This window comes from Rana temporaria, chromosome 12, assembly GCF_905171775.1.
Source record: "Rana temporaria chromosome 12, aRanTem1.1, whole genome shotgun sequence".
NCBI classification, from domain to species: domain Eukaryota; kingdom Metazoa; phylum Chordata; class Amphibia; order Anura; family Ranidae; genus Rana; species Rana temporaria.
Genome location: NC_053500.1, coordinates 50731531 through 50755419, shown reverse-complemented (window position 1 = coordinate 50755419; position 23889 = coordinate 50731531). Strand labels below are relative to the sequence as shown.

General features: G+C 44.1%; 1 protein-coding gene across 2 annotated transcripts in view; it reads right to left on the bottom strand.

Moving 5' to 3' along the window:
• Positions 1–23889, bottom strand: part of CBX1 (chromobox 1) — a 68049-nt gene that overhangs the window by 9745 nt on the left and 34415 nt on the right. For both annotated transcript variants that reach the window (XM_040331233.1, XM_040331232.1), the window contains exon 4: positions 6149–6243. In XM_040331233.1, the coding sequence (XP_040187167.1) occupies positions 6149–6243 (95 nt within the window). The remainder of the gene's footprint in view (positions 1–6148; positions 6244–23889) is intronic.

The window sequence follows — 23889 nt, the reverse complement described above, 5'->3', positions numbered from 1 at the left end:
CTTTGTCAAAGACGTCGCTAAATCTGCGATACTCCTCTAACAGGGAGGAGAGTGAAGAGGTGCACAAGACCTTAGCCACCTTCTGAAAACATGGTTTACTGCATTGTGGTGACCAGAAAAGAACCTCAGCCTTTTCCAATAAAACTCTTATGCCGCGTACACATGACCGTTTTTCATGATGTGAAAAATGCAACTTTTTTTAAATGTCATTAAAAACGATCGTGCGTGGGCTCCAGAGCATTTTTCATGACGTGAAAAATGGGCATTAAACATGCTCTATTTTTTTGCGTCGTGAAAAACTGTCGTGTGTAGGCTTTAACGAAGTGAAAAAAAAGCGCATTCTCAGAAGCAAGATATGAGACGGGAGCGCTCGTTCTGGTAAAACTAGCGTTCGTAATGGAGATAGCACATTCATCACGCTGTAACAGACTGAAAAGCACGAAGACCGAAAAGCGCGAATCGTCTCTCACCAAACCTTTACTAACAATAAATCAGCAAAAGCAGCCCCAAGGGTGGCGCCATCCGAATGGAACTTCCCCTTTATAGTACCGTTGTATGTGTTGTACGTCACCGCGCTTTGCTCGAGCATTTTGTTTTTCACGATCGTGTGTAGACAATGCAGGCTTAACAAGAATCATGTCGAAAAAAAAATAGTTTTTCTAGACCATTAAAAATGGTAGTGTGTACAGTGCATTACAGGAGAGAATTTCCCTTCTTAGGGGTAGTTTTTCTTAAACGTTTGGTTGTCTCTCTCTCTCTAAGTATGCATCGTATTGCAAGTCAGATGTTTGTAACTCGGGTACTGCCTGTACTTGGCTGGCCAACAGCCTTTTATTGTTTGCTATTGTCCAATTCCTCCAAAAAGCAGCAATACAACCCAACATCTCGGATTCTACTGATCCTGTGTCCCTTGATTTCGAAAAAGATTTTTATTCCCCGATTTTCATCCTCAACCTAACATATCTACTCTCTACATGATGCAATGGTGTCTCTGACCTCCCTCTCAGTCCAGAACCAGAGGTCCTATTTAGGGCAGAACATTTTTGCCCATTTATTGTGAGTAGCCACACCCCTAAGGGGACTGTCATCACGTAGACTGAGCACACAGCATTTCAGGACTAAGCGTCATTGTGCTCAGTCTTAGAAAAATGCCCACCTCTCTTCCTTGCAGAAGTTGCTGTGATGCCACTGGAGCAGCAGAACGTCTAAAAGAGCGGAGAAGAGTTAGACAGTATTTTTACAGCTGACAGAGGTTCTGACTTAGGGTTGCCACCTCAACCTGTTATAACCAAATACGTATTAGTTACATAGGTTCTGCGGCAGATTAAGGAGGTAATTAAACTCACTTGGTGCCTTATCTGCATTAAATTAGCCTCGGAACCTGGGTAATTCTTATGTGTTTGGGTTTAAAGAGATGAGGTGGCAACCCTATTCTGACTCAACTAGAGAGACTTCCTCTCACTTTTATTCACTGTGACACCAGTGCATGAAATATGGTAATCTTAGGTCACGAGGACAGGAAAACTATGGAGGAGGCTCCAACCCTGGTATAGCCTATCCAAAATAAAAGTAAGCCAAACAGCAGTGTGTACAGGGCAGCCTATAAGGATCTCCAGATTCAGCCAAACAAAAAAAAAACACGCATTTATCATACTGTAAATACATTGCAGTACAAATTTATATCTTTGCTGAGATCTGCCCAAATATTCAATATGCAAATTCACCCCACAACCAGAATAATTAAATAAGCTGTGGCTCTGGAGAGATGAAGTTAGAAAAATGTCAGTTCAAACATGTCTAGGACATGTTTTTTTTATCACTAGTGACGCATATCAAATACTTCACAAAAGCTCAGCACCATCTTGTGGTAAAGGAAAGATTCACAATGATAGGGAACAAGGAAAGCCAGGTTGCATCTATCTTAGTACCATGCGAGCGTGGAGTCATGGAGGGGGTTTTGAACTTTACCGCTTAAAGCGGGAGTTCACCCATTTATAAAAAATTTTCCCTTTTCCCCTTAGATTCCTGCTCGTTCGGTCTAGGGGAATTGGCTATTTGTATTAAAATATGATCCGTACTTACCCGTTTTCGAGATGCATCTTCTTCCGTCGCTTCCGGGTATGGGTCTTCGGGAGCGGGCGTTCCTTCTTGATTGACAGTCTTCCGAGAGGCTTCCGACGGTCGCATCCATCGCGTCACTCGTAGCCGAAAAAAGCCGAACGTCGGTGCGGCTCTATACTGCGCCTGCGCACCGACGTTCGGCTTCTTTCGGAAAATCGTGACGCGATGGATGCGACCGTCGGAAACCTCTCGGAAGACTGTCAATCAAGAAGGAACGCCCATTCCCGCAGCCCATACCCGGAAGCGACGGAGAGGATGCATCTCGTAAACGGGTAAGTACTGCACATATTTTAAAACAAATAGCCGATTCCCCTAGAGAAAACGAGCAGGAATCTAAGGGGAAAAAGTGCCCTCTAAGGGTGAACCCCCGCTTTAAGACCTATTAGGCCCATGTGGACACCAAAAACATATGCTTGTTCACAGAGAGGGTTGTTATTTATTTGAAATGGTAGTGTTTTTTTTTTAAAAGAAGCAGTTTGGATTTAACCACCTCCTGCACCTGTACACCCTTTATGGACCACAGAAAGCTTTAAATGTATTCAGTAATAACTTTTGTAATTGCATAGCCCTGGTTCACACCAGTGTGGCTTTGAAATCACGCTACTTCAGCATGACTTCAAAGCTTCAGATCAGTGAGATTTGGATCTCTGATTTCATTGCACCTTTGTGAGTTTATTTAACATAAGTCAATGCATGTCGCAATGAAATCGCAGAAAAGTAGTGCAGGAACCTTTTTTCAAAGTCACAACGGTCCAAACGGTGCACAGTCAAATTGCATTGGCGTGAACGAGGGCTAAATACTAAACTCACATTTTTTTTTAAAATAAAATATTTGTTTAACCACTTAACCCCCGGACCATATTGCTGGTCAAAGACCAGGCCACTTTTTGAGATTCGGCACTGCGTCGCTTTAACGGACAATTGCGTGGTCGTGCGACGTGGATCCCAAACAAAATTGGCGTCCTTTTTTTCCCCACAAATAGAGCTTTCTTTTGGTGGTATTTGATCACCTCTGCGGTTTTTAGTTTTTGCGCTATAAACAAAAATACAGCGAAAATTTTAAAAAAAAATGAATATTTTTTACTTTTTGCTATAATAAATATCCCCCAAAAATGGATAAAAAAACATTTTTTTTTCCTCAGTTTAGGCCGATACGTATTCGTCTACATATTTTTCGTAAAAAAAAAAATCGCAAAAAGTGTTAATTGATTGGTTTGCGCAAAAGTTATAGCGTTTACAAAATAGGGGATAGTTTTATGGCATTTTTATTAATATTTTTTTTTTTTACTACTAATGGCGGCGATCTGCGATTTTTTCAGGTACTGCGACATTATGGCGGACACTTCGGACACTTTTTCGGGACCATTGGCATTTTTATAGCGATCAGTGCTATAAAAATCCATTGATTACTATAAAAATGCCACTGGCAGGGAAGGGGTTACACTAGGGGGCGAGGAAGGCATTAAGTATGTTCCCTGGGTGTGTTCTAACTGAAAAGGGGGGGGGGGGGGGGACTGACTGGGGAAAATGACTGATCGCTGTTCATACATTGTATGAACAGACGGTCAGGCATTTCTCCCCTGACAGGACTGGGAGCTGTGTGTTTACACACACAGCTCCTGGTCCTCGCTCTGTAACGAACGATCGTGGGTGCCCGGCGGCGACCGTGCCCGTCGGGCACGCGCGTCGGCATCAGGGGCGAGCGGGGCGCGCGTGTGTGCCTCCGGCGGCACGCACGCGCCCCTATTGCCTATTGGCTGAACGGCGAGATGACGTAGATCTACGGGATCTCGCCCAGCAGAGCCGACCTGCCGCCGTATAACTGCGGCGGCTGGTCGGCAAGCAGTTAAATACAAGTAGAATGTACCTTCTCTCTCTTTCTTGGTTTCCTCTTTCAAATGCAAGCTTTTTTTTGCTATTCTTAAACTTCCTGTTCTAGGATGGCTACATTTGTTCTCCATGTCCCCCTTCTGTATGTGAGCGGTCCCCTTTCTTTCCTGCTTCCCCCCGAGATGGGCTTTACATCTACCCTCAGATGCATTTAACACTGTGGGAATTATAATACCTGCAGAGTATGTGACCAAAAAGAACAGGCACTGCTTGCTCTGTAGCAGCACGGTGCATCAGCAGAGGATCAGGAGAGTAGTCATGACAATAAAGAAGCCTAAAAGCAATTTTAAGAGACTTTTAATATTCAAGTGAAAGATAGACCACCACCAACAGAAAAAAAAAAAAAAAATTGAAATCAGAATTACTGAGTTGGAAAAAAGATTACCCCCTTGTGTCAGTATTTTGTTGAACCACCTTTTGGTTTAATTACAGCCTCTAGTCTGTTGGAATATGCCTCTACTAACTTTGCACATCTAGACTTCTTTGCAGAACAAGTTCAGTTTAATTTGATGGTGACTGTTTGTGGACTGCAGTCTTCAAGTCATTCCACAGATTTTCAATGGGGTTTAAGTCTGAGCTCTAAATAAGTCATGCAAAGACATTCATATGTTTCTGCTTCAACCACTGTGTGGTCATTGTCATGTTGGAAGGTAAACCTTCATCCCATTGACAACTTTCTGAAAGAGGTCAGCAATTTTCCTCAAGAATTTAATGGTATTTCTTCCCATCTATTTTTCCTTCTATTCTGACAAGTGCTGCAGAGAAACACCCTCATAACAGGATATTACCACCTCCATGCTTTACTGAAGGAATGGTGTCATTTGGATGGAAACTGTATTGGATTTCCGTCAGACATATCGTTTGGTGTTGAGGCCAAACAATTCAATTTTAGTCTCATCTGACCATAACACCTTTTTTTCATGTGGCCTCAGAATCTTCAAGGTGCGTTTTGGCAAAGCTCAGTCATGACTGCATGTGGCCTTTCTTGAGGAGTGGCTTTTTTCTTGTAACCCTCCCATACAAGCCACATTTGTGATATTGTTGTCACACAATGACCACTCTTTGTCAAATACCTGCAACTGCTTCAGAGATGCTGTAGGCTTTTTGGTAGCTGCTCTGACCAGTTTCTTCCCAGCTCTTTTATCCAGTTTGGAGCAACATCCTGATCTAGGGAGGGTCTGTACCAAATACCTTCCACTTCTTAATAGACTTCACTGTGTTTCTAGGCAGTGATAAAGCCTTTGACATTTTTTTGTATCCATCTCCTGACTTGTGCCTGCCCAAAACTTTATCCCAGAGATCTTTTGACAGTGCCTTGCCACCTATAATTGATTGTTTGCTTCAGTTGAACTACCAGGGACTGAAATGCTCCAGGAAAGCTCTTTTCATGCCAAGCTAACCAAAATGACCACAGCTGATCACAGTTGAAAGTCAAATAGCTTTGTGTGCCACTGAGAAGGCGATTAGCTATATCTGAGTTTAAAAGTCATTTTTAGAAAGGGAGTTTTAGATTTTTTTCTGGCATGTTGGTGTTATATATCTTTCACTTGGATGTTGTAAGTTGCACTGAGTAAATACAGCTGGATAAAACAAAAACTGTCCGCCTTGTCACCAAAACAGGAATGGGAGGGGAGATCTAGTTCTGGATCCCCTTTTTTTGAAGGGATTTTCTCTCAGTTCATGTTTTGATTGTGTGACAGAAAATAGGGGGGGGGGGGGAACCTGCTGGGTATACTAACCCTTTAGTTCTACTTTAAAAAAAAAAATGCATTATGCCAAACATATCAACGAACAGATTTTGGGTTTACACACTAATAAGGCCCCATTCACACCTCAGCGTTTTGTATTTTGAAGCCTGAGGCTCCAAAACGTAGGAGGAGAAAAAAAATAAAAATATTCTCTATGGAGATTGTTCACATCTCCACTCCAAAACGCCTGAAGCTCTGGAGCTTTTTTTTGTAGCTCAATTTCCGCAGATTTGGGAGTTTTCTGTTTACATTGGTGACATTTTGACCGGCACAAAAAAAATTGCACAACTTTCTGCCTGAAAACGATACGCTCAGGTGTGAATGCAGCCTAAGGAATTGAGCCTATGATGAACTCTACATAATAAAGCAAATTTGGGGACACAACTCACCATTTCATCAGGAACATTAACTCTCCACTTGAGTCTGTGGCTCCAATGATCCTTTCTGGCTCTAAACCCCTAGCAAATCCACGGGGCTTTTCAGCCTGTAAAAGGTAACAAAAACCATGTCTGTATCAGTGGCCAATAACAAAAAGACATTATAGGTCATGCAAGGTTTTTTTTTGTCTTTCTCTGGATCAACTTTGTATATAGGATTGTATATATGGAGGTTTTCTATGTGCATGTAATTTTTTTTGGCCGAACTAGATGGTCTAGTGTCTTTTCCCAGCCCAAGTATGTAAGACAGGGCATATAGGTTGAGCTGATTCTGAATTTCTCTTCTCTATTTTTTTTTTTTTTTACCACAAACCGCACCCTCATGAATGCTCTAACTAATGCAGACAGCCCCAGGTCTTGATTAATGGCCCAGGACCAACCTACGTGGCTGCCAATCATTTGACCACTATCACAGTGATCACAGGAAATTGTTAATACAGTAACAAACTTGCCTGTTTGTGGCTACATTGAAAATTATTTTTGTTTCCTTCATGGTAGTCCTATCTATAGGAAAAGACGGGTGTCAATGCCTGCAGGTTTGGGGGCTGCTATCGATATAAGATATTTATAGGTTGATCATCACTTCCGTCACCAGTTCTTGAGGAGAAACAAAAGTGATTAGAAAGAGATCTCTGACCTGACTGACTGCTGTTAACCTCAGATTCAGGGGCAAGTGTGGGATCTTAACCACTTCACGCCCGGCCTATAGCAAAATGATGGATGGGCGGTGGTTTAGTCATCCTGACTGGACGTCGTATGATGTCCAGCAGGATAACAGCTGCCACGCGCATCGTGGCAATCGTTGGTGCTGTGTGTCAGTCTGACACACCACTACACCAATCTCGATAAAGAGCCTCCGACGGGGGCTCTCTACCACGTAATCAGCCGTATCCAATCACAGCTGATCACGATGTAAACAGGAAGAGCCGTTGATTGGCTTTTTCTCACTCGCGTCTGACACTGACTTGCAACATTGGATCAGATTAGACAAGTGATGCCCAGCAATGCCACCCATCAGTGTCATCCATCAGTGACCATCAGTGCCACCCATAAGCGCCTGTCAGTGCCATCCATAAGCGCCCGTCAGTGCCACCCATAAGCGCCCATCGGTGCTGCCGATTATCAGTGCCACCTCATCAGTGCCGACTTATGAGAGCCTGTCAGTGCAGCCATATCAGTGTCCATCATTAAAGAAGAAACATACTTATTTACAAAAAAAAAATAACAGAAACCAAAAGAAAACATTTTTTTTCCCTACATTTTTTTAATTGTTGCGAAAAAAAAAAAAATCTTAAAGGTGATCAAATACTAGGGTTGTCCCGATACCACTTTCTTAAGACCGAGTACAAGTACCGATACTTTTTTTCAAGTACTCGCCGATACTGAATACCGATACTTTTTTTTTATCTCATGTGACAGTATTTTTCTTTTTTTTATCTTTAACAATTTTTTTTTACAATTTTTTATTTATTTATAATGCTTTCTTTTTTTTTTTAAGGGGGGGGGGACCATGTCAGTGTGTTTTTTCTTTTATTTTTTACAATAATTTTTTTTTTTTTATTATTATTCGTTATTTTTTATTTATTTTTTTCAGCCCTGTTGGGGGGCTTTGGTGAGATATCAGGGGTCTTAACAGACCTCTGACATCTCCCCTTTGAGACAGAGAAAGGGACTAGGGACACATGTTCCCCTGTCCCTTTCTCAGCAGCATCAGCTGCGCTGAAAATGAATGGAGTGAAGACAGCGTCTTCTCTTCATTCATAAACTGAAACATTGTAATCACAGTTTACGATGTTTCAGTTATGTGAATGGACCGAGTCAGTGATCACTGACTCTGTCCATTCGGAGCAGTAAGGAGCCGGATTTACTGTATCCTACCCTGCTCTCCATCCTGACAGTTCCAGGGGGTGGAGGAGGAGCACGGAAGGGGAGAGAAACACGGAGGAATACACGGCGGGAATACACGGCGGGAATACACAAGTATCGGGTGAAGCATCGGGAGCATTTGCCTGAGTACAAGTACTCGGACAAATGCTTGGTATCGGTCCCGATACCAATGCTAGTATCGGTATCGGGACAAACCTATCAAATACCACCAAAAGAAAGCTCTATTTGTGGGAACAAAATTATAAAAAAATGTGTTTGGGTACAGTGTAGCATGACTGCGCAATTGTCATTCAAATTGCGACAGCGCTGAAAGCTGAAAATTGGCTTGGGCAGGAAGGTGTATAAGTGCCTGGTATTGAAGAGGTTAAAAAGGGCATTCCAACTCTTCCCTTAAAATACAGCAAAACTATGCTATAAATCTAAATGATTTATAGCCTCACACCATCTATGATTAAATCTGCTAAAAAGATTTCCTTCAGCTACTCTATTGCGAATTGGATGCGGGTTTCACAGCATCCAATTAGCATGTCAGGAGATTGTGGCCGGCTCTCTATTGAGCTGGTTCATACATCTCCGGAGCGGCTCTGGTGCGAATTGCACAGGAGTCCTGTGTGTCTACTGGTCCGTTTTAGGTCCGAATTCAGCCAAAAATTCAGACTGAAACCTGAAACAGAGAACAGGGACTCTATGGACCCTTGCTGTAAGCTGATGCGTGCGCCAGTGTGAACCAGGGTGGATTAGATTTAAATCAAGTCGATTTAAATCACTAGTGAAAAGGCTTGATTTAAATCATAATTTTTAAAGGCGCAACTGTCATCTCTGTCCCGCTGTTGACTCACTGACAGTCCCATTCACCTTATTGGGACAGCTGGTGATGCGGCAGTGACACAACAGGGTGAGGGACGTGACGGCAGCAGGTGAGTGGATGCCCGCTAACAGGCACTGCCATGAAGAGTATATAACTACAGGTGCTCTTTAAAAACTAAGAACTTAGGGCCAGATTCCAGATACGACGGAGTATCTCAGATACTCCGTCGTATCTCTCAGAGTATCTATGCGACTGATTCACAGAATCAGTTACGCATAGATATCCCTAAGATCCGACAGGTGTAATTTTTTTACACTGTCGAATCTTAGGATGCAGTACCGCGGCCGCCGCTGGGGGGAGTTTGCGTCGTAAACCAGCGTCGGGTATGCAAATTAGGAGTTACGGCGATCCACGACGGATTTTCGCGTTCGCTACGTCGCCGCTAGTCTAGTTTCCCGTCGCAAAGTTAGTCGTCGTTTTTGGTGCCTTAACTTTACACAGCACACGTATGTGCTGTATAAAGTATGGCCGTCGTTCCCGCGTCGAAATTAAAAAATTAACGTCGTTTGCGTAAGCCGTCCGGGAATACGGAATTGCCGTTCGAAAAAATTACGTCACTGCGCGCAAAGCACGGCGGGAATTCCGAAACGGAGCATGCGCAGTAGGTCCGGCGCGGGAGCGCGCCTAATTTAAATGGCACACACCCATTTAAATTACGCGGGCTTACGCTGGAGGCCGCCGGCGTAGTTTTCATCGCAAGTGCTTTGTGAATCAGGCACTTGCGATGAAAACTTGCGGCGGTGTAACGTATCTACGATACGTTACGCCGCCGCTAGTCTACGTGAATCTGGCCCTTATTCTTGCTGGTCGTTAGAATCTTTAATATTTGCATACAAAATGAAGGTTTCCTATTCAGAATAATAAGCTGTCAGTGTCTCCCTGCAGGGATGTAGTCCCTAGGGAGGGGGCAGCACGCTGACCAACCCCCAGCCAGAACGGCTCAGATGATGGGGAGACGCTTACTGAGGAGGAACAAGAAGTGAGAAATTTAGACAAAAAAAAAACATTTAGAAGGGAAATCGAAGGAAAAGGTAAGTGAACCAACAATGCACTAGCTTAACTGCTTGCCGACCAGCCGCCGTATAACAGTTATACGGCGGCAGGTCGGCTCTGCTGGGCGAGATCACGTAGATCTACGGCATCTCGCCGTTCAGCCCATAGGGGCACGCGTGCCGCCGGAGGCACGCACGCGCGCCCCCCGCTCGCCCCTGACACCGACGCGCGTGCCCGGCAGGCGCGATCACTGCCGGGCACCCGCGATCACTCGTTACAGAGCGGGGACCGGGAGCTGTGTGTGTAAACACACAGCTCCCAGTCCTTTCAGGGGGAGAAATGCCTGATCGTCTGTTGATACAATGTATGAACAGCAATACGTCATTCCCCCAAGTCAGTCCACCCCCCCTTCAGTTAGAACACACCCAGGGAACATACTTAACCCCTTCCTCGCCCCTTCCCTGCCAGTGGAATTTTTATAGTAATCAATGCATTTTTATAGCACTGATAGATATAAAAATGCCAATGGTCCCAAAAATGTGTCAAAAGTTTTCAAAGTGTCTGCCATAATGTCGCAGTACCGATAAAAATCGCTGATCGCCGCCATTACTAGTAAAAAAAAAAATATTAATAAAAATGCCATAAAACTATCCCCTATTTTGTAAACGCTATAACTTTTGCGCAAACCAATCAATAAACGCTTATTGCGATTTTTTTTTTTACGAAAAATATGTAGAAGAGTACGTATTGGTCTAAACTGAGGGAAAAAAATATTTTTTTTATATATTTTTAGGGGATATTTATTATAGCAAAAAGTAAAAAATATTATTTTTTTTCAAAATTGTCGCTCTATTTTTGTTTATAGCTCAAAAAATAAAAACCGCAGAGGTGATCAAATACCACCAAAAGAAAGCTCTATTTGTGGGGGAAATGATTGCTTGATTGTTCTTAAGTCGACGGGAGGGGACATCCCCCCTCTCGCTGGCATTCGGTGCTTCTCTGGGCTCTCACGTGCCATCTGGGACCCGGAGGAAGAATCAGCCGCCACAGGATGAAGACCATAGAGATTTCCGGTGACCAGATGGTCACCAGTCATCTCTATGACCGTCGGAGGCCTGGGCACGATGTTATGACGTCACGTACGGGCCGCAGATGTAAACAAAGCCACGATCGTGGCTGGTAAGCATGAGATCTGTGAATTAATTTTTTTCTCGATCTCATGCTTTCCAGCCTTATTGACCACGCATCTCTCCATAAAGAGGACCTGTCACAATAGATTTCTATTACAAGGGATGTTTACATTCCTTGTAATAGGAAAAAAAAGTGAAAAAAATAAAAAAACATGCAAAAAAAAAGTGTAAAGATAAAAAATATAAAAGTAATTTTTTTTTAAATGCCCCTGTCTCCCGGTAGCTTGCGCTTAGAAGCAAACACACGCAAGTACTGCCCACATATGTAAACACCATTCAAACGTGAGGTATTGCCACATGCAATAGAGCGTGAGCAACAATTCTAGCACTAGACCTCCTCTAACTCTAAACTGGTAACCTGTAAAAAAAGACGCCTATGGAGATTTTTAAAGTCCTGAAGTTTGGCACCATTCCATGAGTGTGCGCAATTTAAAAAGTGTGACATGTTGGGTATCTATTTATTCGGCGTAACGTCATCTTTCACATTGTATAAAAAAATTGGGCTAACTCCCCCCCCCCAATAAACGCGTTTGAAAAATTGTTGCGCAAATATCGTGGAAGATAAAAAGTTGCAACGATCACCATTTTATTCCCTAGGGTGTCTGCTAAAAACATATATAAATGTTCGGGGGTTCCGAGTAATTTTTTTAGCAAAAAAAATAGGATTTTTGTACTCACCGTAAAATCCTTTTCTCTGAAGTCCATAGACGGACACAGCTTCCATATATTCTTGACTGTAGGGTTATGTTCCGTCTATCAGGAGAGGACTAGGCAGACACGTTAATGGTTAAAACATGTAATCTTTACCAAAGCTGAACAGCCCCACCCAGGGGGCGGTCCCTCTGGTCATAACCACTCTCACTGCAGTGAGCAGCTCAGTTCGTCAAAAAGCAGTACAAACTTAAAAAGGAGGGGTGGGTGCTGTGTCCGACCATGGACTTCAGAGAAAAGGATTTTACGGTGAGTACAAAAATCCTATTTTCTCTTTTGTCCATTGACAGACACAGCTTCCATATATTCTTGACTGTAGGGACGTCCCCAAGCAGTGTAAAAAAAAACGAGGGATGGGAACAGCAATCAAAACTCAAACTTCACCCCAACACACCAGTGCTGCTCAACAGAGGAGTTGCAACTTTTAAACCGCCGCCTGAAAAACCTTGCAGCCGAAGCAAGCATATGAAGAAGATGCACTTACATCAACCTTGTAAAACTTAAAGTGTGAACGGACAACCAGGTCGCCACCTTGCACACCTGTGAGACAGATGCTTGACGTCGGAAAGCCCAGGAAGCACCAATTGCCCTGGTCGAATGCGCTCTGACAGGAAAGGGAGGCGCCCGCCCTTTCAGGGTGTAAGCCTGAATCACGATCTGTCTGATCCACAAGAAATGACGAGACCGCCAGGCCTTTCTTCGGACCAGACAACAGTACAAACAGCGAGTCTGATCTCCGAAACAGAGCCGTAGCAGACAGATACACCCGCAGAGCACTTACCACATCTAGGGAATGTAACACAGTCCCCTTGGAATGCAACGGCCGAGGACACAAAGATGGAAGTACAATGTCCTCATTTAAATGAAAAGCTGAAACCACCTTCGGAAGAAACTAAGGCTGCGGTCGTAGCACCGCTTTATCCCTATGGAGGACCAAGTAGGGGGACTTGCAAGACAAGGCCGCCAACTCAGAAACCATCTGACAGATGTAATGGCAACTAGAAAGGCAACTTTTTGGGAGAGTCAGGAGAGAAATCTCTCTGATGTTCGCAAAGGGGGGTTCCTGAAGTGCCGAGAGCACCAGGTTTAAATCCCACGGAGGTAGTAGTGGTCGAACCGGAGGAGCCACATGTCGAACCCCTTGAACAAAAGTGCTCACTAGTGAGTAAGTCGCCAAGGGTCGTTGAAAAAAAAAAAGAGCCGAAGCTGAAATCTGCCCCTAAACGTTTTTGATCCAACCCAAGGATGCTAGAAACTGAATATGTACGTGGATGCCACCCCATCTCTTCACACAGGAATGTAAGCCTTCCACGTGCAATGGTAAATCTTCCGGGAAGAAGACTTCTGTGCCCTCAGCATGGTGTAAATTCCTGAATCCGATAGGCCTCGGTCCTTCAGCACCTGGCTTTCAACAGCCACGCCGTTAAAGCCAGTGACTGTAAAGCAGGATGAAGAATGAGACCTTATGACAGAAGGTCTTCTCGCAACGACAGTCACCAAGGAGCATCCGCCACTAGTCTTACCAGATCGGCGTACCATGGACGCCGAGGCCAATCTGGGGCAATTAGAATCATCGGGATCCCTTTGGCCTCCGCTCTGTGAAGCAGACGAGGAAGCAGTTTCAGCGGGGGAAAGGCATAAATCAGCCGATACTGTCCGTCCGCCCAAGGATCTTTTGACCTTGCCACGAACCTCAACACCTTTCAATTGAGTCGAGAAGCCAGGAGATCTACGTCTGGCTCATCCCATCTCAGGCAAAGGAGGTGAAAAACATCCGGGTGTAGTGACCATTCTCCTTGGTCCAGCATCTGGCGACTGAGGTAGGCCACTTGCCAGTTGTGTACCCCCGGAATGTAAACGGCCGATAGAGCAAAAGTGGAGCGACGACCATCTGCTGGATGTCAACAGCTTCACCACAGTCCGAAGAGTCTGCAACTTTTCCAAAGGGAGAAAAACCCTCGCCTTTGAAAAGTCTAGAATCAAACCCAAATATTCTAGGAGCAGAGTCGGAACCTGTAGCGACTTTTGGAAGTTCACCCAGCCAAATTTTCAGAGGGTCTGACTGGCAATCGCCACATCCTCCTCTAATTCTGCACTTGAAGCAGCTCTCAGAAGCAGATCGTCCAAGTAGCCCACAATGGCGATTCCTCGCTGTCTCAGCAAGGCCAGAATCGGGCAAACGCACTTTGGTGAAAACTCTTGGCGCCGACGCCAGGCCAAAGGGGAGAGCCACAAATAGATAGTGGCCTTCCCCCATGGCAAAGTGCAGGAACCTCTGGTGCCTGACAAAAACGGGAACATGCAAGTACGCATCCTTGATGTCCAAGGACGCCAAAAAATCCCCGGAAGGAGTGCTGCGACCACAGAGCGAACTGATTCTATCCTGAACTTCCGAACCTTTACAAAGGTATTTAGAGCCTTGAGGTCCAAGATTGGACAGACTCCGTCCTTCTTCGGGACCACAAACAGATTTGAATAGAAACCCTGAAACCTTTCCTGCAGCGGCACAGGTATGATTATCTCGCACTTCAGCAAGTCCTGTACTGCCCCTCTTAGGGCATCTCAACGAGCCGGAAGAAGAGGAAGATTTGAGGGAAAGAATCTGTTTGGTTGGCAAGAAAGAAACCACTTTGCAAACCCACTGGTCGGAAAGCAGGGAGGTCCACCGAGCTGCAAACTCGCGAAGACGTCCCCCCACCCGAAGGTCGGGTTGGGGTAAACCTTCATGAAGTAGGAGATTTGTTCAAAGGCTTGTTTGGCCTGCGAACCCAGGGACGCTTTTGTCCCTCAGCTGGCCCCTTGTCGGTCTGGGAATGCCTACCTGCGGGCCCGACTGACGAAAATACCGCTTCTGCACGTAAAATGAGGGCCCCGGCTTACGGCATGGCTTCTTACCCTTTCTGGACTGAGGGAGGAGCGTGCTCTTACCTCCCATGACATCCTTAATGATGTCATCAGTGGGGCTCCAAATAGCCTCCCTCCTCGGAAGGGCAAATCCGCCAGGGCCTTCTTGGAAGTCAAGTCCGTAGACCAGCATTTTAGCCAGATCAGGCACCGCAAAACAACCGTGGATACCAAGGCTCTGAAAATCAGAAGAGCTGCATCTAGGGCTGCATCGCAGACATATTTGAGGCCATGCACTAACTGGTCAGCGAGTTCCACACAGCCCGGGGGAGCATGATGCTCCTCCAATTCCCGCTGCAATAACTTTGCCCATTGGGTCAATGTCTGACACTAGTGCCGTGGCCAAAATGGGCCACAATGCTGATCCCAGCATGGTGAACATGGACCGACCCAGTGCCTCAGACCTCCTATCAGCAGGGTCCTTAAATGCAGGGGTCCCCTCTACCAGAATCGTGGTTACTTTGTTTAACCTAGACACCAAGGGGTCCACGACCGGGGGAGATGCCCATTTTTTTTAACAGGCTTTCCTCAAAAGGGTAATGCACCGCCATGCGTTTAGGGACCGAAAGCGTCCTCTGCGGACGCTCCCATTCCTTATCTATGAACTTATCAAAATAATTCACATACGGAAACACCTTAGCAGTGCGGGTCAGCTTGTGGGACCCAAAAAGGGCCGACACCTCAGCAGATGCCCCAGCGGCATCCTCCAATTTGAGCGTGTCCCGCACTGCGATGATAAGTTCTCCAGCAAGTGCCTTGTTCTGAGCTGACCCAAATGTAACGGAACCCCAAATGGGACAGGGGTTAAATCCATTCACGATATTCCATTACACCCAAGACAGCTTATCGACACTCCAACCAACAGGACCCGATCCATCCCATTTCCCAGAATAAGACAAGACACACAGCTCTGTGCTTTCTGGTTTCAAAATGAATGACAACTTTAATGGTTTCTTAGCTTGCTTATATGCAGTACAACAGGTAACAGAAATCACAGGAACAATCAAATTCTCCACCCCCCCTCATCACACCATGGGGGGGCTTCAATCACATTCTTTTACATAATGATATTCAGAGTTAATTAACCCCCAGATGTTACGTCTCCGACAAGTATATTCCACACATAAACAGTATACATAATGAGAGGTCTAGGAGCCAGGCTGACTCTCAGTTTCAATCCACAGAAGCAGTCTTAGTTAGCATCTCAACAGCCTCACACAATGGAAGGCCTTTCAAAAGCCAGGCTCATTTAACGTGTCACTAGCCAGGGCTAATCATTGAAAAGAGTCATTATTGACCGGTAGGGTCACAATATTCTTTACAGACATTAAGGAATGTATGGTAGATTACTGTCCATGTTAAAACAATCCAATATATGTCTTTTTATTTCCTGGCTCAATCTGTGCCCAAAAGTGACTCCTGTTACACCAAACATGGAGTCACCCTCACTGTCCGAATAGTCCCGGTCCGCATCCTCGGATACCTCAGAACCGGGGCCCTGGGGCACAGCCAGGCCCAGGTCTGAGTCAGAGATATTCACAGAAGAAGGTGGGGGGAGGGGGCGTTTTTTACCCCCTTGCGCCCACACACCGCTTCCACCCTGGCAACAAATGATTCCAGGACCGCTAACAAAGTGTCCACAGGAACCGCAGGTGCAGGGGCACCGGTTGCTACCACCAGAATGTCTGGGGAAGAAACGCCAGCTTCTGACGCCATGCTGACCCGCTCTGTGTCAGACTCAGGGACTACAGTCAAGCGCAATAGTAAACTTAAAAAACAAGTTTACTATTGCCGCCCTGACAAGAACTGCTTAGCGCCACGTCCTGCTCTCTCTCACAACACAGTTTAAGTCTGGATGTCTCTGAGGCAAAACTGCACTGTTTGCGCCGTTCAGGAAGTTATTTCAGCACTAGAGGCCAAACAATACAATAGCAGTGCGGCTACAAGAAAATGGCGCAGTTTTAAATGAAAAATGGCGCAGAGGGAAAAAAAGAGGCGGACGAGAAGGCCTAAAGCAGTGGCCCCTTAGCGGAAGCCCCCCCACACAGGGAGCGGACCCAGACACCCCCCAGCCAGGACACGAAAAAAACCCTGATACCCCCGGTCAGTAACAGCAGGCCCTTGCATGGGAAGGAAGGAAGGCAGGGACGGGACGGAGGAAAGGAAGGACAAAGGACCCCCTAATTGACCCCTCCTAGGAAAGCCCAGCTGCCAGACAGGAGGAAAAGTACTTACCCGTCCCTGCGAGGACTGCTGGTGCGTTCCTGAAAGAGTCACTTCCGAGCAGTACAGAGTGGCTGTTGGCCACGGCTCGCTGTGTCACAGACAGCAGTAGCCTGGTCATATGCGAGCCCCGGAGCGTTAGCTCACCGGCCACCCCTGGAGCAAAACGGGGCATGTCGTGGCCGACCCAGCGCGTGGCCGGACTGGGGAGACTACCAGGATCTATATTATCCAGCCTGTCACCCAACCGGCAGTTGATAGAAGATCTCAAAAAAAAAAAAAACATAAAAAAAAAAAACATTTGTAGGACCATGGGCCCAAGGGCCCAAAGGGAGCCAGGTCCTTCTCCTCTACTAGGCAGGAAAAACTGAGTTGAGCTGCTCACTGCAGTGAGGGGGGTTATGACCAGAAGGACCGCTGTTCAGCTTTGCTAAAGATTACATGTTTTAACCATTAACATGTCTGCCTAGTCCTCTGCTGATAGACGGAACATAACCCTACAGTCAAGAATATATGGAAGCTGTGTCCCTCCATGGACAAAAGAGAAATTATATTTTTCACATGGAGGAGAGAAGTGCCAGAATAGGCCCGGTGCTGAAGTGGTTAAATAGACCCAAAAAAATAATAAGAGCTTTTCGAGAGCTGATCACGACAGTTCTCCGATATTATCCAATCGGACAAATACAAACAATTTTCTCGTATGATTTTCGTTTAAACAGTACAGTTGTTGTCCGAAAATACAATAAAATTATGCTACAACACATGACATCACTTCCAATTTTTTATTCTGTCGTACGAGAATTTGTTACTTTAGTAAACTCTTCAGGTTCGATTTACAACTAGCATGCAAAAAAAAAAAAAGAAAAAAAAAAACCGGACGATCTGTGTCCGATTTTCAGATCGTGTGTACGGGGCATAAGACACAGAAAGCAGTTCACCAGCTTATCTCATTAGCGCGCACACCCCCTACTACCCATCAACTATGTTTGCCCGGCATCCCTCCAGGCATGCATTTGCCTGGCCTAGCTGCCACAGCTGCTATGTTTGCATCCCCTGCTACTATTAAAACGTTGTTTTTTTTTTGTCTTACCTGAATGCATTACCTGCATTAAATAAAAAAACAAAAACACCTTTACAACCAGTTTAACCCATTCAGGTCCGCCCTATAGCAGTCTTACTGCTACAGGGTGGCACCTGTGTGCTGCATCACGTACAGTTGTGCTCATAAGTTTACATACCCTGGCAGAATTTATGATTTCTTGTTCATTTTTTCAGAGAATATGAATAACAACACAAAAACTTTTGTTTCACTCATGGTTAGTGTTTGGCTGAAGCCATTTATTATCAGTCAACTGTGTTTACTCTTTTTAAAATCATGACAACAGAAACTACCCAAATGACCCTGATCAAAAGTTTACCTTCCCCTAGTTCTTAATATCGTGTATTGCCCCCTTTAGCATCAATGACAGCTTGAAGTCTTTTGTGGTATTTGTGGATGAGGCTCTTTATCTTCTCAGATGGTAAAGCTGCTCATTCCACTTGGCAATAAACCTCCAGTTCCTGTGAATTTTTGGACTGTCTTGCATGAACTGCACGTATTGAGATCTTCCCAGAGTGGCTCAATGATATTGAGGTCAGTAGACTGAGATGGCCACTCCAGAACCTTCACTTTATTCTGCTGTAGCCATGGACAGGTCAACTTGGCCTTGTGTTTTGGATCATTGTCATGTTGGAATATCCAAGTATATCCCATGCATTTTGACCAAATTTCCTGTGCCTTTGCAGTTCACACATCCCCAAAACATCAGCGATTCAACACCATGTTTCACAGTAGGAATTGTGTACCTTTCATCATAAGCCTTGTTGACTCCTCTCCAAATGTAGTATTTATGGTTGTGGCCAAAAAGCTACATTTTGGTCTCATCACTCCAAATGACTTTGTGCCAGAAGGTTTGAGGCTTGTCTCTGCTGTTTGGCGTATTGTAAGCAGGATAATTTGTGGCATTTGCGTAGTAATGGCTTTCTTCTGGCGACTCTACCATGCAGCCCATCTTTCTTCAAGTGCATCTTTATTGTCCATCTTGAAAGAGCCACACCACATGTTTTCAGAGTCCTGTATTTCATCTGAAGTTATTTGTGGGTTTTTCTTTGCATCCCGAACAATTTTCCTGGCAGTTGTGACTGAAATTTTTGTTGGTCTACCTGACCATGGTTTGGTTTCAAGTCCAAGAACCCCTCATTTTCCACTTCTTAATTAGAGTTTGAACACTGATGATTGGCATTCTTAATTCCTTGGATATCTTTTTATATCCCTTTCCTGTCTTTTACAGTTCAACTACCTTTTCCTGCAGATCCTTTGACAATTTTTTTGCTTTCCCCATGACTCAGAATGCAGAAATGTCAGTGCAGCACTGGATGAAAGATGCAAGGGACTGTCAGGAATCCAGAAACGCATTGACCTTTTATACACACACACTAATTACAAGCAAACAGATCACAGGTGAGGATGGTTACCTTTAATAGCCATTCAAACCCCTTTGTGTCAACTTGTGTGCATGTTATCAGGCCAAAATCACCAGGGTATGTAAACGTTTGATCTGGGTCATTTGGGTAGTTTATGTTGTTGTCATGATTTAAAAAGAGTAAACACAGTTGATTGATAATAAATGGATTCAGCCGAACACTAACCATGAGTGAAAGAAAAAAGTGTTTGTGTCATCAATCATATTTTCAGAAAAATGGCCAAGAAATCATAAATTCTGCAGGGTATGTAAACATATGAGCACAGCTGTATATATACACATAGTGAGTGATCCTCTGCTGATTTTGTACGTTTGCCCACTTACAAAGAAATGATCAGTCTATAATTGTAATGGTAGGTTTATTTTAACAGTGAGAGACAGAACAAAAATATCCAAAAAAATGAATTTCAAAAAGGTTATAAATTGATTTGCATTTTAATGAGTGAAATAAGTATTTGATCCCCTATCAATCAGCAAGATTTCTGGCTGATTATTTTCATAATCGATTAGTTGGCCGATATTGTTTCGATTCATCGACTAATCGGATAATATTTAAAAAAAGTGTGGTGTACAATTTAGTTAATATGTAAAAAAAAAAAAAAAAGGCAATTTATTTTTAAATATTCATATGCAGTGGTAAATATAAATAACCAACTACAGTAATTGTAATGCCTTATATTGCCTCCACTTTCTCTGGGTTCAGATGCTGATCTTCCCTGCACAGAGTCTTTAAAGTGATATATTTTTTTTTTAAACAAACTTGTTATACTTACCTGCTCTGTGTAATGGTTTTGCACAGAGCAGCCCAGATCCTCCACTTCTGGGGTCCCTCACCGATGCTTCTGGCTCCTCCTGCCTTCAGAGTGCCTCAATAGCAAGCTGCAAAGTATAGTATAGAGCGCCCGCTATAGCAAAGTAAAAAAAACTTCTGCCTTTAGAACCACTCACTTTCTGCCCAGGACTACATGTCCCATGAGGCATTGCTCCTCACACTTTCACATTCACAAATTCTCAGGCACTTAGTGACATGTATGGATGGTGTACTGAGCTGTATATGTGCTGCACTGTACTTCCTGATATGTAAACAAATAATGCATACTATATGCAGGCCAACTAATCAACTGGCTGACTAATCGATTATGAAAATAGTTGACAACTTTTTTCATAATCGATTAGTTGACGATTAATCGATTAGTTGTTTCGGCCCTAGATGTCAGGGACAAGATTGTAGACCTACACAAGGCTGGAATGGGCTACAAGACCATCACCAAGCAGCTTGGGGAGAGGGTGACAACAGTTGGTGTGATTATTCGCAAATGGAAGAAACACAAAATAACTGTCAATCTCTCTCGGTCTGGGGCTCCATGCAAGATCTCACCTCGTGGAGTTTCAATGATCATGAGAAAGGTGAGGAATCATTCCAGAACTACACAGGATAATCTTGTCAATCTCAAGGCAGCTGGGACCATTGTCACCAAGAAAACAATTGGTTACACACTAGTTTCCACCGAGTACTAAAGCCTCGTACACATGATTACATTTTCTGACGGGAATCGTGTGTTGACAGACTGTTGGCTGAAAATCCGATCGTTTGTATGCTCCATTGGACAATTGATATCAGATTTTCCGAGGACAACTGTTGGATGGCAGGCTTTAAAATTTTCCGCGAACAATGGTCGGTTGTCAGAATTTATGATCTTGTGTACACAAGTTCGTCAGACAAAAGTCCAAACACACATGCTTGTAATCAATGCTCACCAAACACGACATTAGCACAGTGTTTCTCAATTCCAGTCCTCAGGCCCCCCCAACAGGTCAGGTTTTCAGGATTTCCCTCAGATGAAAAGGCTGTGGTGATTACTAAGGCAGTGAAACTGATCAAATCACCTGTGCAAAATAATGGAAATCCTGAAAACCGGACCTGTTGGGGGGGCCTGAGGACTGGAATTGCAGAAGGTGCCTAAAGAGTGCCGCTCAAGAGCTGAAAAAACACATAGAATGTCTAGTATGTCACTATGCTCGTGTTTGTTGGCTAACAATTGTGTGCCTTTTGTATGCAAGAGAAAATGCAGGTACACGCCCTTCGGGACAAAACTGATGCTTTGTCTGCGGAAAATCCGATCGTGTGTACGAGGCTTAAGTCATGTTTTGCAAAGGGGTCAAATACTTATTTCACTCAAAATGCAATTTATAACATTTTGGAAATGTGTTTTCTGGATATTTTTATTGTTATTTTCTCTCACTGTTAAATTAACCACTTAAGACCCGGACCTTTATGCAGGTAAAGGACCGGGCCAGTTTTTGCGATTCGGCACTGCGTCGCTTTAACTGACAATTGTGCGATGTGGATCCCAAACAAAATTGGCGTCCTTTTTTCCCCACAAATAGAGCTTTCTTTTGGTCGTATTTGAGCACCTCTGCAGTTTTTATTTTTTGCGCTATAAACAAAAATAGAGCGACAATTTTGAAAACAAAAAAACTATATTTTTGACTATAACAGGTAACACACGATCAATGACACTGCCACAACGAAGAACAGGGAAGGTGTCTCCGGAGGAGCGATCACGGGACACCGGCGGCGATCGGGTCCCACGGTCACGGAGCTTCGGACCGGGTTGCGTGCACGCGCCGGCGGCTGGGCTTAAAGGGCCACGTACAGGTACGTGGATGTGCCCAGCCGTGCCATTCTGCCGACGTATATCAGCGCGAAGGGGTCCTTAAGTGGTTAAACCTAAATTAGACTGATCATTTTTGTCAGTGGGCAAACGTACAAAATCAGCAGTACATGTAATCCCACACTTCCGGCCTCCGCCGGCCACTCACTCTCGCTGTAATTATACACAGCAAGAGTTGATCGGCGGGTACCCGCCGATCATGAGGGAAAACACAGAACAGCGGTCTGCCTATGTAAACAAGGTAGATCGCCATTCTGATCAAATTTCTGTCCTTTCAAAGCAGGGAACAAATTCCATCTCTCCCACTAGTAAAAGCACCTCACACAGTACACTAAAACACTGGCTAGGCACACAGTTAACCCTTTGATCACTCCTGATGTTTAACCCCTTCCTAGCCATTAGCACTGATCACTGTATTAGTGTCACTGGGCCCCAAAAAATGTCAGAATGCCACCTGAAGTATCGCAGTCCCACTATAAGTCGCTGATCGCCACCATTACTAGTAAAAAATAAATATAAATATCCTATAGTTTGTAGACACTATAACTTTTGTGCAAACCAATTAATATATGCTTATTGGGACTTTTTTTTTTTTTTTACCAAAAATATGTAGAAGAATACATATTGACCTAAAATTGATGAAGAAATTCGATTTTTTTTTTTCATTTTTTAATATTGGATATGTTTTATAGCAGAAAGTAAAAAAATATATACTTTTTTTTAAATGATCTGTCTTTTTGTTTATAGTGCAAAAAAAAATGCAGGAGGTGATCAAATACCACCAAAAGAAAAAATAAGGACATCAATTTTATTTGGGTACAGTGTTGCATGACCACGCAATTGTCAGTTAAAATAACACAGTGCCGTGTTACAAAAAATGGCCTGGTCCTGAAAGGGGGGGTTTAAATATTCCACAGGTTAAGTGGTTAATACTGACCCAAGATAAAAAAGCAGCAAGAGTCAGTGTTTATTTGTATACTTGATTTCAGAATATGGAGCCCAAGGATCATCCTGAAAGCCAGGCATTCAAAACCCACAAAAGATGGGTCACCAACTGCAGAACACTTTTGTCTCATGAAAAGTTTTCATAAGTGAACAAACAGCTTGTTATTAGAGCTGCACGATTCTGGTCAAAATGAGAATCACGATTCTTTTGCTTAGACCAGGGGTTGACAAATTTGCTTGGAATCTAGGAGCCAGCTAAAAAAGTTAGGAGCCAGAAAACGCACCCCGTTCCGACGAGCTTGCGCGCAGAAGCGAACACATACGTGAGCAGCGCCCGCATATGTAAACGGTGTTCAAACCACACATGTGAGGTATCGCCGCGATTGGTAGAGTGAGAGCAATAATTCTAGCCCTAGAACTCCTCTGTAACTCAAAACATGCAACCTGTAGATTTTTGTAAACATCGTATATGGAGATTTTAAAGGGTAAAAGTTTGTCGGCATTCCACGAGCGGACGCAATTTTGAAGCGTGACATGTTGGGTATGAGCGTAACATTATCTTTCATAATATTTAAAAAAATGGGGATAACTTTAATGTTGTCTTTTTTTTTAATTAAAAAAAGTGTAATTTTTTTCCCAAAAAAGTGCGCTTGTAAGACCGCTGCGCAAATACGGCGTGACAGAAAGTATTGCAACGATCGCCATTTTATTCTCTAGGGTGTTAGGATAAAAAATATATATAATGTTTGGGGGTTCTAATTAGAGGGAAGAAGAT